Source organism: Echinops telfairi, unplaced genomic scaffold (assembly GCF_000313985.2).
Source record: "Echinops telfairi isolate 266 unplaced genomic scaffold, ASM31398v2 ScPeMD7_7467;HRSCAF=8505_1, whole genome shotgun sequence".
Classification (NCBI taxonomy): domain Eukaryota; kingdom Metazoa; phylum Chordata; class Mammalia; order Afrosoricida; family Tenrecidae; genus Echinops; species Echinops telfairi.
In genome coordinates, this window is record NW_022111368.1 from 22,589,131 (window position 1) to 22,606,809 (window position 17,679).

At 47.0% G+C, this 17,679-nt stretch overlaps 1 protein-coding gene across 1 annotated transcript in view; it reads right to left on the reverse strand.

Moving 5' to 3' along the window:
- Positions 1-4,056: 4,056 nt before the first annotated feature.
- The window catches only part of IL1RL2 (interleukin 1 receptor like 2), a 58,208-nt gene continuing 44,585 nt past the window's right edge, over positions 4,057-17,679 (reverse strand). The window contains exons 9-10 of the mRNA XM_045283948.1: positions 7,568-7,729; positions 4,057-4,947 (exon numbers count right to left, since the gene is read on the reverse strand). Of these exons, the coding sequence (XP_045139883.1) occupies positions 4,574-4,947; positions 7,568-7,729 (536 nt within the window). The 3' untranslated portion in view covers positions 4,057-4,573. The remainder of the gene's footprint in view (positions 4,948-7,567; positions 7,730-17,679) is intronic.

Genomic DNA, 17,679 nt, shown 5'->3' on the forward strand with positions numbered 1-17,679 from the left:
GTGACCTTACAGGGCAGGGTGAATCTGCCCCCTAGCCTATGCTAGGCCTGTTCTTTACAGGAACTGCAGCCTTTCTGCCAAGGGAGAACTGGGAGATTTGAACTGCCCTTTCAGTTAGCCATTGTGGGCTTCACGACAGTGCCACCAAGGCTCCTTCCTGGGAGGATCAGGGTACAGTTTTCTTAAGACAAAGGGCAGGATTTCTTGCAAAGTATCTGTGCATGAGAGAGGGGAAGAGGCCACACGCACCAAGATCCCTCATATTTCGGGGGCCCCAGGAAAATTCAACAGGCGATGCTGTGTGTGGCGCCCAGCAGCGCAGACTGTAGGTTCTACGGTACTAAGAACCAAGATCACGTCCAGGAGCTCAGTCGGCCTTTCTGGATGTTGTCATATACCCAGTAGCCTCTATCCAGAAGAAGCATGCCAGAGAGGAATTTTCCACTCTCTTATTTTTCCAGACTCAGCCCTGGCTAATCAACCAAACAAGCCTGTGTTGGAGGAGAGTTGACAGACAAAAATGAGCATCAAGTGCTGAGGAAAGGTCAACTGGACTTGGCTGGGCAGGAAGGCCACTATGAGTCACTGGGATGGGGGGCGGTGGCGCAGGGTGAGGGGGGGTGGCGGGGAGAGGTGGCCTTGATTGAACTACAAGGCACTGAGAGACTGCTTCCCACAAGATGGGCATAGCTTTGTAGAGTGTGTCACCCACTTTGATAGAGATAGATTCATCTTATTTGTTCCTCCTGTGGGCCCTTTGATGCGACATGATTCTATCTCCTCAAAGTCTTTCTGAAGGTCAGACCCACAGTGCTTGAAGGAAGACACCCAAAGATGTGAGTTTTGTGGTTGACACAGTTGTAAGAAAGTGAGCTCAGAGGTACTCAAGTGGTTTTACAACCTTTATTTCACCTTCTCTCTAACCTAATCCCTGTCTTACCCCCACCTCCAGGTAGGCAGACCACTGCATCCCAGGAGCGCGGGGTCCACCTCTAAGACTTGGAGTAAGACCCCGTCTACCCTCCCTTTGCCTCAGGCTGAGCGGGTCAAATAGGAAAGAGTTGGTGGTGGCTGCCAGCTGTCATGGAGCTTCTCCTCCATCGAATACCTGACCCTCTCCTTGGAAAATGGGGACATCGTTCCAGCAGACAAACAAATATTTTAACTCATCACCTGCCAACCTACACTTCCATGGCAAAGCCAGATTGATGCCATTATTTGTATTTCTTCTGGACTATATCCCTATTATTTTGTCAAACATAGTGGTAAATTAAAAAAAAATTCAAGAAGAAATAATAATAAAATTAAGAAAGAGATTTATCGACCGCATTTAAACCTTTTCCTTAAGTATTATGACCAGGGCTTTGTAAAGGCTGTCCAAGCTGCCCCTGGTATACCTCACACTGTCATCTCATTTCTGTTCACACCCCTGCTAACTGTGGAAATGGACTCAGGGAGGTGGAACGGCACTTCAAAGGCTCCACAGAGAGTAGATGGAGGAGTTGAGTTTAGATCTAAGTCTTTCAGCTTCTGAAGCACCTCACACAGTCTGGGTCCCCACACTCCCTAAGGGAGCTCTTAAGCAATGGGAGAAATCCAGTCGGACCCAAGGCTTCAAGCTTGAGCTGTCTTACAGTCTCTTCCCAGCAAAGTCTCCCAACGTTAGGCGTGTTCTCTACTAGAGAAATGTAAAACTCATTCAGTAAATTCTTGGTCCTGAATGTTAAAACCCACCGGCACTTAGATGCCATGGTTTGGTTCACTGAGGGCCAAAGTCCTGATGAAACAAAACAACGCTATGTAAGTGCCTGACCAGGGCCATCACTGGGGAGCTGTCACTGCGTGCTTCCCGTTTCTCGATGTTCACCTCATCCTCCGTTCGATTTCACTAAAGAGCTGGTCTCAGGGGACGATGGGGTTCAGAGGACTTTGCTGTGGGGAAAAAGCTACCGAACAACGAGAAGCCCACGGTACCCGCCCTGGTCGGCCACAGATGACGGAGTGCCTGATTGAGTGACTTCAGTGTCCTCATTGGAAGAGGGCCCACGCCTCCCCCACAGGACGCCACGCTTTGAAAGAAAGTGCAGCGAGGCCAGCCGACCACGGCTAAGGCTGTGATGCACCCGGATCATCATCTCAGGGGACCCGGAACTTGTCCAGGGAAGGCCAGTTGGAGAGCTTCGGTCAAAGGCAGGGCTCGGCAAACTGTTGAGACAGAAGAGCCAATCCTGTCCCTCACAACAATTTAAAAATAATTGACGAGCCATAAATATATTTTTACAAACCAATGAAAGCACCATTAGCTAAATAATAGCCTTTAATTTTTTTCCAATTTTCCTTCAGGGCCACTTGTATGCACCAAAAGAGCGGCAGGTGGCCGAGCCCTGGCTAGAGCATTGGTGACGCACCACTAAAATTAGGAGGGTCTTCTTCCCAAAGAATTTTGGGGCAAACTCTGGATGGCTCACCAGCATGCAGGACTCACTGCACCTGCCTCTCTTTAGAGCGCTGCACAACGCTAGGACCAGACCCCCTCAGTCAAGAGTCGCTCTCCTGGATCTATGCCCCTTCTATAGGTTTAATTTACCAGCTAGAAAAGGATTGGCACCAGGGGGAGGGGAGACAGTGGTTGGTATAAGCTACGAAAATAATAGTAATTTATTATTTATCAAGGGGTCATGAGGATGGGAAGGGGAGGGGGTAAAAAGAGGAGCTGATACCAAGGGCTCAGTGGAAAGTAAATGTTTAGAAAATGATGATGGCAATATATATACAAATACGCTTGATACAGTTGATGTATGGATTGTTAGAAGAGCTGTAAAAGCCCCCAATAAAATGCTCTTTTAATAAAATTTTGTTAATTAAAAAAAAAAGGATTGACGATTTCCTAAAATTAACTGGAAACAGGGAATCCAGGACAGATGAACCCCTCAGGACCAGTGGTGAGAGTAGCAATACTGGGAGGGTAGAGGGAAGGTGAGGAAGAAAGGGGGAACAGATTACAAGGTCTACACAGAACCTCCTTCCTGGGGGACAGACAGCGGAGAAGTAAGTGAAGGGAGACATCGGATGTTGTAAGATATGACGAAATAATAATAATTTATAAATCATCAAGGGTTCATGAGGGAGCGGGGAGTGGGAAGGGAGGGGAAAAATGAGGAGCTGATTCCAAGGGCTCAAGTAGAAAGCAAATGTTTTGAGAATGATGAGGGAAACAAATGTACAAAAGTGCTTGACACAATGGATGGATGGATGGATTGTGATAAGAGTTGTACAAGCCCCCAATAAAATGATTTAAAAAATTATACTTCAAATGTTGTGAGTGTGTATACTTTATAGAGTAGTATCCATGGTTTTCATCAATTATTAAGTGGGTTTACGGTTAAAAGGGGCAGGACTGGTCAGGACCAGCGGTGTAAGTGGTGATACTGGGAGGGTAGAGGGAGAATGGGTTGGAAAGAGGGAACCGATTACAAAGAACTGTATGTGACCTCCTCCCTGGGGGATGGACAACAGAAAAGTGGGTGAAGGGAGACATTGGACAGGGTAAGATATGACAAAGTAATAATTTATAAATTATCACGGGCTCATGAGGGAGGGGGCAGTGGGGTGGAAGGGGAAAAATGAGGATCTGATGCCAGGGGCTTAAGTGGAAAGGAAATGTTTTGAGAATGATGAGGGCAATGAATGTACAAATGCGTCTTACACAATTGATGTATGTATGGATTGTGATAAGAGTTGTATGAGCCCCTAATTAAATGATTTAAAAAAAGGGGGGGCAGGACTTTGTGGACACAAGATAGGCCTTATCAATCTTTTAAAACATGGTAGCTGCGTGTTATAAGTCCCTAGTCAGAATATGTGTTCTGACAACCAACTCAAAACCCAAAACCAGACTCACTGCTGCCCCATGGGGTCAATGCCGACTCATCGGTCTAACAGCACGAGTGCTGATTCAAAGCTGAGCACTGCAAGCTTCCGCTTGAGTACAGGAAATGGCTTATCTTATAAGACATAAGATACATTTTACTTAAACAGGAAATAAAATGCGCTGAAATAATTTATTAACATTAAGACATTAGTAACAGGCCTTTAAATACGTCTAAACAAAAAGACACTTTGAGACACATACTGGAAGGTGAGAAGTTTCTGACTTTAAAGAGGGGGATGAGGATCCAAGAAATCAATTCACCCACAGTGCTGAACCAGTACACAAGGGACCCTTGTGTCAATTCCGACTCATGACAGTCACATGTGTGTCAGAGTAGAACTGTGCTCTGTAAGGTTTCCAGTGGCTGCGATCTTTCAGCAGCAGGCCACAGCACCACTGGGTGGGTTTGAAGCAACAACCTGCTGGTTAGTAGCCAAGTGCAAATGGAAGACCTGATACACTTGGGAAAGGTCTCCTTTGGTTTTGTTTAAGTCAGAGTCAACATGACAGCCATGAATTGCACACGCATATAACAGCAATCTTAGGGGACAGATCGCCCAAATAAACTATATCTCAGGCCCCACATGGCGGGGGCAACCATCCCTGGAGAACAGTTCCTCTGGTTGACCTCTTCTCCACTGTTCAGTTTCTAGACATGCGCCCTGAAGCTGTCCTGCAGGAAGACGAAGGAGCCCTAGCCGCGGGCATGCGATACCGCACTTTTTTCCAGAACTTGGTCTTTGCAGACTGAGGTTCCGCCATGAAGTTCCCACTCCACTGGATGGCCCCATGCTTCTGCCTGATGTACTTAATGGACTCCGGCATGTCCGTGTAGTCCTTGATTGTCTCCAGTTCAATCAGGATGACCTGCATTCCATCCTGGACGAGGGCTTGGTAGACTGTGATCTGTTCTTCTGAAGTGTTCTTTAAGAGACCGAAGCTCAGCGATTCAGGGACTATAATGATGATCAACCTCCTGCACAGCTTAATCATCTCATCGATGACACTGGCCACGGCTGAACAGAAAGAAAGAAAAGCTGATTCAGAAGCGCTCAGGATTACAGCAGCCTGGGTCTCAATGATAACCATCAGAAAGGGATACTGAGAAAAGACCATGGACTTCACACATGATGTAATCCGCAATGAATGAATCACAGTGTGAACAAGTCACCTCTTCTGTGGAACCTTCCTGACATTCCTCTACAGAATTAGGCTTCTATAGTCACAGGTCAGATGTTATTAGAGTTCATTGTTTCCATATCTCTTTTGCACGCCCCTAGACCCACAAACTGTCAGTTACTCAAAACAAAGATCTTATCATAAATAATTTTCTAGCCCCAGACTAGCTGAAGGTCTGGCATATACATATTACATGATGAACATGCTTTTTAAAATAAAATAGATTTAGACGTGATAGAAAAAATATAGTTGGCTTGAATGTTGTGTTGATCTAATATTTTCCTCTTTTATCTCATGTTTACATCATGTCAAATTGCCATGCGGCATAGGATTCATCATGAAACCATACAATATACCCCAATGGTTGCTTTGGGAGGAAAGCAGAGAATGTGTTACATGTCCAAGTATACAGACGCTATTCTGTATACTGTAATGGGATATAAGGACAAACTAGTCTCCATAAGAGTAGCTGACTTTTATACTTCTAGTGCCTAGAATTGAGTCCCTATGTGCCCAAATGGCTAATGCCCTCAATGAGTAACCAGAAAGGGACCCCGGAAAAACAAAGGTCCCCGACTCTGCTCCCACAGAATCAATCACTGACCCCCTATGGAGCACGGAGGGATCGCCTGGCCGCACGTGGGATTGCTGTGAGTCGGAAGGGAGCTGACAGCGCTGGTTGGAGTGCCCAGCTGGTGCCGAGCATGTAATAGGTACTCAGTACATATGTGGGGAGTGGGTGAATCTGTTTATCCAACAAGGGCTTGTCTACATGTTTATGACACATGCTACATCAAATGTTCACATCTCCTGGAAGAAGATTTAAAATTTGCAAAGGTATGGACATAGTTGTGTCACTATGGATCCAATGTATTTCCAAACAAGTGACCTGGAATAGGCCATGACTCGGCTAGAGAACAGGGAGAAGATTGCAGTTATGAAGGATTTTTGTCTTGTTTGGATCCACAATCAATACTCATCGAAGCAGCAGCCAAGACAGGATCAAAGATGCACTGCATGGGGTAAATCTGTGGCACAAGACTTCTTTAGAGTGTTGAAAAGCAAAGATGTTACTTTGAGGACTAAAGTGAGCCTGACCCAAGCCATAGTGTTTTTAATCACCTCATATGCATGTGAAAGTTGAGCATTCAATAGAGAAGATGGAAATAGAATCCATGCGCTTGAATTGTGGTGCTGGAGAAAAATATTGAAAGAACCATGAACTGCCAAAAGGACAAACAAATCTGTCTTGGAGGAAGTACAGCCAGAATGCTCCTTAGAGGCAAGGATGGCAAGATTTCATCTTACACACTTTGGACATGTTGTCAGGAGAGACCAATCCCTGGAGAAGACATCGTGTTGGATAAAGCAGAGGGAAGATGAAAAAGAGGATGGCCCTCAACAACTCAGCAAGATGGACTGATACAGCGACGGCATCACTGGGCTCAGGCACAGGAACAATTAGGAAGACGCTGTCCCAGGACCAGACGTGATTTTGTTCAGTTGTGCATAGGATCACAGAGTCAGGATTGACCCAATGGCACCTAAATACAACAACGATGTGCTGCCGCATAGGCCTAGTGATCTTCTTCTGCAAGGGTATAGGCTTAAAGATACGGCCGAGCAACTGGACTGAGCAAGTGAAACCATGACCACAACCACTAATGCTATAAAGCGGTAATCTTGGCTTTCCTGTGCCTAACAAAGGGTGCTCGTTTTTGATATCATTTGAGTCAGCATGGATTCGAGGGCAGTGAGGTGTCTTTTTTGAGACATCAGTCATTTTGCCACATGGCTTTTAAAGAAAGAGGGTATAAAGGACAAAAGAAAATTCATTGGTTAAGTGTCAACTATGTGTCAAGTGCCACCATGGTCCTTTTGCAAGTTTACAGCATTTAATCCTCTCTCTCAGAGCAGGGAAGCATTCCTGTCCCCATTTCCTAGATGAGGCCACCATCCCCTACTCAATGGGACAAGCAAATAAAGAAACTCTCTTTTATTTGGATGGAAGAGGCTCAGGTGGGATCGAGGTTTACAGGATCAGCTTGACACATGAGTTAACTTCCATACTCAAGCCAACTGAAGTCACTCCGTTGTCAGTCTTCATCACATAAGGGGAAATGACTGGTCACTTGGCTTCCGGCCAGAACTATACCACTGGCCTCCCATGCATGTGGATGGATTGACCTTGTTCTTTCTCCAAAAGCAGAGTTACGTTAGTTCAGCCAGGAATCCTAGTCATCATTGTGTTGCAAGAATGGGCATGAGGAAAGAAGCAACTTGGCCTAAGCACGTGGGGTTGGGGCTGGTGTAGCCAGAGAGGCTGTGGTCAAAGACTTCCTGTGGTTTCCAGGCGAGAGTATGCCAACCTCCCACCGTGTGTAATGAGAAGGGTGGGGAGAAGGCCTTTCCTTTTTAAAATTCATCCGTTGTTTTTATACCTCACTTAAACCATACCTTGTCCTGGAACTTCATCCCTCCCGAATATAAATAACTTATATCCACACTGCCTCTCCAACACCTCTGGCAGGATTGTCAGCACGAGCATGTCCAAGTTGTGACTCTGGCTTCCACTCTGAGGCTTGGGGTATAGGACATATGCGTCATAGAGTTTCCCGTCTGAAACAGAAGTGAACAAACATATGGAATGATTTTTTCACTGAAGTATTTTAAGGTAAAACAATGAAAACCTGACTTGCCACCATTAGGTCTTTTTAGCTTGAGTTCTGAGACATCAGAACGAAGTACCAAGAATTTCCAAAACACGGAGTCCGGTTCTCACAGAAGGAAGCTGAGACTCTAAGTACTGTATAAATTCTCCAAGGTCACACAGTCCAAATTTCAACCTGAGTTTTGGACTAAGTGGTAGTTACATAGTCTGCTGTCCATTTGGGACTTGAGGGAAGAGTGAAGGGGTGGAGTCTAGTCTGTCAATCCGGTTATAGCCAATGAGGCCTCTGTGTGGGCATGGCCTTCTCAAGGATTCTGGGTAATCCTGTATTTCCTCCTTGGAAGCAGGGAAGACACACTTGCTCTCTCTGCTCACTTCCTGTGAGACATCCCTGAGGAGAAGCCACAGGGACCTACCCTGATGTAGCCCTGCAAACTGGATGAGCCACATGAGACCCTTACCAGCGCTGAGATGCTTCCAACACCATGGGATCCAAAGACTTTCTACGCCCTGGCCTGTGATTGTCCTGCATTTGGTGTCATTGCATGTGTTTTGTGAGTCTGAAGAGGACTTTATGAATTGGTATTGGAATTATGGACTTGATCTGGACTGGGTTGAGACATTTTCTCAATATTCAACTGCTTTTGTGTATAACCCTCTATCTTGTATACACAGGAGTATGTATGAATTTGTTTCTCTAGTCCACCTGGACTAACAGACTGTGAATCCCTCCCTCCTTCTGGGGTGGCTCAACCAGGGAGCTGAGAGCAGGCAGGGAAGTGCTCCAACGTTTCCCTTGGTGAGTCCTGGTCAACGGCAGAAATAGACCAACAAGGTGAAGACTAACATCACAGATTTACTTCTCGGGCCAGTGGTGACGATTTCTGCTGGTTTCTTCTGGTTGAGGTATAATCCATGCTGAGGTTACACTCCTTGATATTCAATTAATAAGGGTTTCAAGTCTTGTTCCTGTTCAGCAAGTAAGACCGTGTCATCTGCATCTCGTCTGCATCTGGATCAAGCAGCCCCATCACGAGAAAAGACTGATGTTGTCAAGGAGTTCCTTTGCCTTGGGGTTCACAATCAACAGCCACAGAAGCAGCGATCAAGAAATGAAAGATCGCACTGCGTTGGGGAACCCTGCTGCAGAAGCTCGCTAAAAACAAGGATACATTTGAAGACTAAAGTGCCCCCAGTGCAAGCCATGGTGTTTGCATGTGTTTTCACACGTGTGTGAAAGCGGGACAATGAATAAGGAATGCCGCAGAAGACTTGGTTTGCTTGAATTATGGTGCTAGCAAAGGACAGTAAATAGACCATGGGCTTCCAGAAGAATCTTGAGTCACCACAAGTTTGACTCAATTCAACAGCAACCAACATGGACACGGTAGACAATAAGAGTTAACTGGACATGGTATACAGAGAGATGAAAATCCTCTGTGGTCTGGAGTGCTTGGACACAATTCATAAAGGGCATGATACCGTTCCTGGGTTTGAAAGAGGGAGGAGAGTTCAGAAAAACTGAAGCACTGAAGGTGGAAGGTGAACAGACCAGGTAAGGGAACAGTTTGAAAAGAACATGGCAGAAATTGGCAAGCCCAGCCAGTGGCCTGGCACGGCCAGGATAGGCAAGACCAGAAAGTTTCAGTGAAGTAGAAATCTGTGAATTAGGTTGAGTGGGACAATGGGTCTCATAGTGACCCTATAGCACAGGGTAGAACTGCCCCTGTGGCTTTCTGAGACTGTAACTCTTTACGACAGTAGAACGCCTCCTCTTTTCAACCCTCAGAGCAGCTGTGGGTTCCAACTGTTGATCCTCCAGTTAGCAGCCCAATGTGTATGAGTTGCTGTGGCAGTTACATAATCTGTCAACTTGGGAAGGGGTGGTCTAGCTTGATGACCTCATTTGGAGACCATAAGGAGATAAATAGCTCTCTGGAGGCCAGATCCACACTCCTTGTGAGACATACCTCTTGAGAAGCCACATGGAGCTATGTTGATAGAGCTAGAGCCCTAGAGATGGAATAGCCATGTGGAGACCCACACCAGCATTGAGATGCTTCCACCACCACAGGATCCACAAAACTTTCCACCCACTGGCCTGTGATCTTCCTGCATTAGGCATCATTTCATGGCTGCATGAGTCTGAAGAGGAATTTATGGACTAGCATTGGCATATGGGGTAATATCAGACTTATGGACTTGATCTGGATGGGGTTGGGAGGTTTTCTTAATTTACAATTACTCTTTGATATAAAACTGTCTCTTAGACACATATGATTTGTTTTTCTAGTCAAGACAGTTTAAATCGATTCGAAAGCAGTGAGGACAATAAGTAACAGTGAAAGTCTCATTAAAAATGGGAAAACTAAGGGCCAAGGTGCTTAGAAAGTCAAAACCCACCTTAATGGGAACCTGAAAAGAGAGCCAACACTTTCTGTTTCTTTTCTTAAACTTTTGGGGAAGAATTAAATTTTCCTAGTTAAAAAACATTTTTTGATTTATATTTTTGCTGCTAACTGGTTTCATTGATGCTTTATTTACCTCCTTACTAAACATATGGCTTCTTTACTTCTAAGACCACATCAAATACCCAGGTTACACCCTCCTCTGTCCCACGCACTGAATTTTGTGTCTTTCTTCTCTCAATCGGTTTCTTTTTTCCCCACTGGCTCAGATTTATTTGGCCACATGGTAGAACTCAAAAACATAAATACAAATTGCTAAATGCCTTCTCAGGGTGCCCTGGTGTAGTGGTTAGATTTTGGGCTGCTAACCTCGAGATCAGGGATTTGAGCCCCTAGATGCTCTGCAAGAGAAAGAGCAATCTTTCTATTCCTGTAAACAGCCTCAGAAACGCCCCCACCCCCACCCCGGGAGTCCTACTCTATGCGATAGGGTCACTATGCCTTTGAATGGACTTGCTGGCCTAAAGAAGAGCATTCTTGTTTTAGATCGTGTTCCATGTCCCCCGTGTTTAGGGGCCATCTGAGGGCATCGCGCACCTTGCCATCCAAACTCAGGGACCGCAATGAGATGGTGAGTAGTGTGTCGTGCCCTTTCAAAAACTCAAAATGCAAAAATACCTTGAGTGTTTTAGTTTGCTTGTTTTTGTTCTGGACTAAGGTTTTGAGACAGGGCATGACTTGCTAACTTGTTCTCAAAATTCAGTCAGTGTTCATCTCTTTCAAATAACCAATGCATGGTTTACTAACCAATATCGCAAATGATCAAGCAGGAGACGTTTTTGCCCTCTTCTTCAGCTTACTGATTTCGAAGGGCCCTGGCAGCTGAACCACAGTCAGGGTACTTCCTCAGCCCTGCCTCTCACAGCGAAGGGAGGAGGGCATGGGTACACCCTTGGATTCAAAACAAGGAAGCTGAGACCCAGCATGGTTGCACTGGGTCTCCCAGCTGGTATCAACACATCCTGTATTCAAACCCAAGTCTTTTTGATCTGATTCCACTGCTTTCTTTGGTAGTAGAAATAAGAACTGAAAGCAAGAAGTGGAGAGAGCGCACTTCCCAAAACATATCACTGGTTAATCCTGTGCATGATCCTCTGGGAGACTCTAATTTCCAAAAATAGGCCCAACAATACTTAAGAACTTTGCCACTTCATCTCCCAAAGGGATGGATCTATTTCCCTTCCCCTTGGGTAAGTCTCTGTAGCTGCTTTGATAAATGGAATGGAATCTAAATGACACTGGAAATTCGAGGGCTATGTCATAAACATATGGCTTTCATCTGGCTCTCTTGCTCTTGCAATACCCGCTCTTGGAAACCAGATACCATGCTGTGAAGTCCAAACTAGCACACACACAGTCCACTAAGAGCGGCCCATGTAAAAGAACAGAGGCCAGCAGCCAATAGCCGAAACCAAACTACAAGTCTTCCAGCTGTAGTCCCACACACCGTAGGGAAGAAATAGACCACGCCTACTGTCCACATTGCTGACCCACAGAATCACTCAGTCAAATAAACTGTTGTTTTGTGTCACAAGATCTTCCAGGTAAGACGCCATGCAGAAAGTGTGCTGTGCCCAGTCTGCCCCCCACAGCGGGCAAAGCGTGAAGGGAGTGCAACAGGGCAGCAGGGGGAGCAAAGTAACAAAGCTCCCGGGGAATCCTGAAAATAGACTGCTAGCTCGGGGGACAGGGCGTGGCACCTCATCAGACCGGATTGGAAAACACTCATAAGGGTCAGCAGGTAGACCTCGACTATCGTTTTTGTTGATGTCATTGTTATTTTCTTTTGCTCTATGTCTATCTATATAAGATAGGCAGCACAAATAAACTGGGGGACATGGGAGGGCAGGGAGAGGGAGCAGGTAGCCACCAAACTCAGGGATAAGGGAACAACAAGCGACCTAAAATTGATGAGGAGGAGGGTGTATCAGGCCTGGTGGGGTTTGAACAAGTGCAATATATCCGAGAGAAATTACTGAGAGCCGAATGGAGGGTGAGCATGATAGTGGGACAGGAGGAAGTTGAAAGGAAATAGAGAAAAGAACTAGGAAACAAAAGCTATTTATAGAGGTATAGCTATAGGCATATATATATGTAAATATATTAATTTATAATGAAAAGTATAGAGGCCAATGTACATATATTTATATGTAAATATGTATATGTATATTTACATACATATATTTATATGTAAATATTATGCAATATTTACTTAAGGCCTCTCTAAACATCAGAACCCTTTGTTCTAATAGCCTGGCACTCTGATACTCACCTTCCTGACATGCTCACTGAAGACAAAATGAGTGCAGAAGCAAATGTAAAGAAAGCAGATGGTGCCCAGCTATCAAAATATATAGTCTGGATCTTAAAGGTTTGAAGTTAAACAAACAGCCACCTAGCAGGGAGGTAAATAAGCCCACATGGAAGAAGCACACCAGCCTGTGTGATCATGAGGTATCGATGGGATCAGTTATCAGACATCAAAAGATCCAAAACAAACAATTATATTGATATGAAAGAGAGAGGTTGGAGTGGAGACCCAAAGCCCATCTGTAGACAATTGGACATACCCCGACAGAACAGTTAGAAGGAAGGAATTATTCAACCAGGGTACAGTATAGCACTGAGGAAACACATCATTCCTCTAGTTCCTGAATGCTTCCTTCCACCCCACACCCCACTACCATGACCCAGTTCTACCTTACAAACTCGTCTAGACCTGAGTACACACATTGTACACACCTGAGTACACATCTTCAAGCAGCAGAACCTGGAGCAGCAGCAGGCCGAAGTGGAGTGCTATGAGCTACGGTGCCTCCTCAACAAGCCCGAGAAGGACTGGATGGAGGGGGACCGTGGCCAGGAGAAGGTGCTGATGCATGGCCTGGTGACCCTCATCGAGCAGCGTGATGCCATCATCAACTGCCCGGACGAGGACCGGCAGAGGGAGGAAGAGGAGGACAAGATGCTGGCGGCCATGATCAAGAAGAAAGAGTTCCAGAAGGAGGCTGAGCCCGAGGGCAAGAGGAAGGGCAAGTTCAAGAACATGAAGGTGCTGAAGCTGCTGGGGAACAAGCGGGAGACCAGGAGCAAGTCCCCTGGGGAACCCCGCCCTCCAGGCACAGACCGGTTGGGCTCCACTGCTGGGCGCACTTGACAGAAAAGAAGACTCTCAGGGAAGGAGCCGCAGGTGACGCCTCTCTCTCCTCAGGGTGCTCCCTCTGAGCCCCCCAGGCTGCCCCCGGTGGTCCTGAGGACCCAGGCTGCTTTGACTGGCCCCGAAGAGCAAACCAGCTCTAGGGAGCGGCCAGTCCCGGCCCGGGCATGTCCTGTCCAGTCCCTGCTGAGAGGGATGGGCCTCCTCCTTGGCTGCTGCCCCAGGGTCTGCCCTCCTGCAGGTCCTGTCCTGCTCGCCTCAGTGCCAGGTTCCCGTCGTCTCTCCCAGAGCAGGACAGTGGGCGCCCAGCCCGAGCCTCCGTCTCTACCCCCCGGACTCTGCTTGTGAAGCTGAGCTGGTGATGAGGGTCCGTGCTGGGTCCTCACCTGCCAACGTGCCTGGCAGGCAGGGCTTGCCTTCTCTCAGCCCCAGGAGACCTTTCTCGACCTCATGGAAGCTGCTGTGCCAGGACCCAGGGGCCACCAGGTCACAGGCCTTGGGAGGCAGGGTGCCACTCCTGGCTCTTTAACCCCATAGAGTCTGGCCCCTCATTCCAGGCCTGACTCCACCTCCTCAGGTCCGGGTAGCGGCCCCTGCCCTGCACTGCCATCTGGGCCTGTCCTCCCCCCGTGGGGGGCTGACCCGACAGCCGGGTCCTGCAGACTTGGCAGCAACGCTGTTGTCATAAGCTGTCTCGGGGCACCTGGAGGGCTCCCCTCACCCACAATAAATACAGGTGTCACCACCACACACAAAAAAAGAGAGATAAGTACAGATAAGAGATCTTGACACATGGAATTCAGGAAAAATAAAACCCTCTGGAACAGTAGGGGGAATAGTGAATAGAGGGCAGGGAGATGGTGGGGGTGGGCGACGGGGGTGAAAGTGGGACCCCATCATAAGGTTAGATATATAGCTCACCCTGCCCCCTCAGAGGGACGGATAACAAAAATGTGGGTGAAGGGAGACAGCGGACAGTGTAAGACATAAATAACCATAATAATACATAACTGATCAAGGATTCACGAGGGAGGGAGGATGGAGTAGGGAAGGGGAAAAGAGGAGCGGATACCAAGGACTCCAGTAGAAAGAAAATGTTTTGGAAATGTTGATGGCAACATATGTACAAGTGTGCTTAATACAATTGAATGAAGGATTGTTATAAGATTTGTAAGAGCCCTCCAAAAAAAGGATTAATTTTTTAAAAAGAGAGAAAGAGCTTCCAGGTAACTTGTTTCTCCATAACTGGAACAGCCACTGAAGATAGTACTAACAGAAACAGATAACAATGGTAGCCTATTTTACACCTACTGTGTCCTGCACATTCCACACAGTAGAGCCACTATTGAGTGATTGAGGAAGCTCTTGGCCTTGTGGGCAGACACTCATAGCCCACTTGTATATCATTCTGAGCTGATCGTTTTCTCAGGTAACAGTTCTAGCCAAGCTTCTTTCTTGAGCTAATGAGCCCACCCTGCCTTCAATACTAAAGCATAGGCACCTGCCGAACTAGCTGTTAGCAAAAAAAAAAAAGTTGTTGCATTCCGTGGAATTGATGACTCACGGTGACCCTGTCTGATGCAGTCAAACAGCCCATAGTGTTTCCAAAGCTGTGATCTTTCTTTATAGAAATAGATTGCCGGGTCTTTATCCCACTGAGCCACTGGGTGGGTTTGAACTGCCAACCTTTCTGGGTTGATAACTGATCATGTATGCATTGCCCCACAGGACTCCTTAGTGAAATGGTTGGAAGGTGATTTGCCTACATTAGAATCTATGAATGTTGTGTTCCAGGTGAGTCACTAATTTCCCATAAGATGGCTAAGTTGTATCCTGGATCCGTGGCAAAGGCAGGCAAAATCGTCTTGGCTTCCACATCAGTGCTGGTGGCCTGGGGTCTTCATGCTAACATGCTACAAAGAACCCACGGGGAAAGCTTTGGGAGCTGGAACCCAACTGGACCACCTCGTTTGTCTGGTGCTCACAAGCGGCTTGCCTTTGACAGGCTATTTGTCTGCCTTGGGCATGGTGCAGCCTTGCTATTTTTCTGTTTGTCTTTGTAAATGGAAGCTGTTTGAGGTCTTCATCTCTGACAGCCTCTCTACCAAGGTTATTCCAGAAGTCCCAACTTTCGCAGGCTTTGCTGCATAAGGTAAAGTCACTGTACCTGTTGACTATAACTTTTTTAATCATTCTGCCTTTTACGTATGTTCTGCAAGCTTCCTCACATCCATGTGAGATAGAGTGAACAGAAACCGACAGTGGCCATTGAGTCAATTCCTACTCATGGTGACTCATGGTGACCCCATGTGTGTTGGAGTAGAGTCATGTTCCAGAGGGTGTCCAAGGGCTGCTTTGGCAAAAGCAGATTGCCAGGCCTTTCTGCTGAGGTACCTCTGAGTGAACTTAAACCCCCACCTGTTGGTTAGCTGCGAGGTGCCCTCACCGTTTGCACCAGCCAGGCACTCTGGCATCAGATGAGGTGCATACAGAAATCTCTTCAGTAGATGTGTAAGCTTGCGCTCCTATTTCTGTACACACCTGAACACCCAGCAAGATCATTCTAAAAATCACGGGTGCTTTAATAGAAAATCAACAGAAACAGAACCCACTGGCTTTATCCCAACCTGCCAGGGACTCAATAACACTTGAGTTCTGGACACCTAGCTATTAATATAAGAGTGTGAAGGATCCCCGGTGGAGCACCGAGTTAAGCCTAGGGCTGCTACCCCAAAGTTTGGCAGTTACAACCTGCCAGCTGCTCCCAGGGAGAGAGATGAAGCCATCAACTTCGACAGAGATTGGCAGCCTTGGCAACCCAACAGGGCAGCTCTACTCAGTCGTCCGTCTGTCCATCGTAGAGGGTTGCCACGAGTTAGAATCGACAAGAGAGTGGTGCGCTTCATCAATGCACTTGGGAAGCTTGACTAGTTGGTATAAACGAGACGGCTTCTCATAAGGCGTATCTCGCCCCTCGCCATTTGTATTTGCCATCTATTACTCAGTAGGTGTACGTGCAGCCCAGAAAACAGCCCACAGGGAAACCACGCTGTGGAGAGCGCCCAGCAATAACCTCAGGGGCTCATCACGAGGGCACGGTGCCAGCCCTGGCTCCTGGCCGGCCCCCAGAGGAGGCTGGCAGCTCAGCAGTGCCCCGAGACTGAGTGCGAGAGTATAAGCACAGAGTATGGTGAACTAAAGAAGGAAAGAAAGAAAAATACCAGTTGTAAGTTCCCATCTCCAATCCTCAGCCCTCTGCTTCTGACTTTGGGCTGCCTCCAGTCTGGCGGTGGGTGGGCTCTCTGACTGGGCTCCTGGCCCTGCTCCCCCTGCACAGGCTGAGTCACCATCCTCTTCGGTCTCTCGGCCAACCATCACCTTAGCCTCATGATTGGCAGTTTCAACTCCTGCTGTGCGCACACCACCACCCAGTCACCGCTCTTGGAGTCACGGTGAATCAGTGGAGAGAGAAGCTACCGGAAGTCCCACTCCAGCGACTCAGCCCTCTGCTAGTCAAACACTGCCAGCAGAGGGGCTGTTATCAAGGAGCTCAAGCAACAAGAAAGTGTGCCAGAACTGATGGTGGCAGCAATTGTACAAGGAGGCTAAATCTAATGGAATGGTGGATTATTATAATATCTATAAGCGATGGTTAAAAACAAAAACCAGCAAGCCGTCAAACCAGGCACATCGCGGGGTCAGAAGAAATAAGGGGCAGTGGACCAAATCTTTTTTTCTCAAAAACAAAGCAAAGCCCGTGGCTGTTGAGTCAATTCTGACACCTGGTCATGCCCGACACCAGGCTGCATTCTTTGTGGAACAAGATCACCAGGACTTTCTGCTGCAACACCACTGGCTGGGTGTGAACCACCAACCTTTAGGTTAGTAGTTGAGTGCACACTGTTTGTAGTTAGGTTAGTAGCATAGTGCACACTGCTTGTACTCGGGTTAGTAGTTGAGAACACACTGTGTAGTCAGGTTAGTAGTTGAGGGCACACTGTTTGTAGTCAGGTTAGTAGTTGAGGGCACACTGTAGTCAAGTTCATAGTTGAGGGCACACTGTACTCAAGTTCATAGTTGAGGGCACACTGTAGTCAAGTTCATAGTTGAGGGCAAACTGTACTCAAGTTCATAGTTGAGGGCACACTGTAGTCAAGTTCATAGTTGAGGGCAAACTGTAGTCAAGTTCATAGTTGAGGGCAAACTGTAGTCAAGTTCATAGTTGAGGGCAAACTGTACTCAAGTTCATAGTTGAGGGCAAACTAGTCAAGTT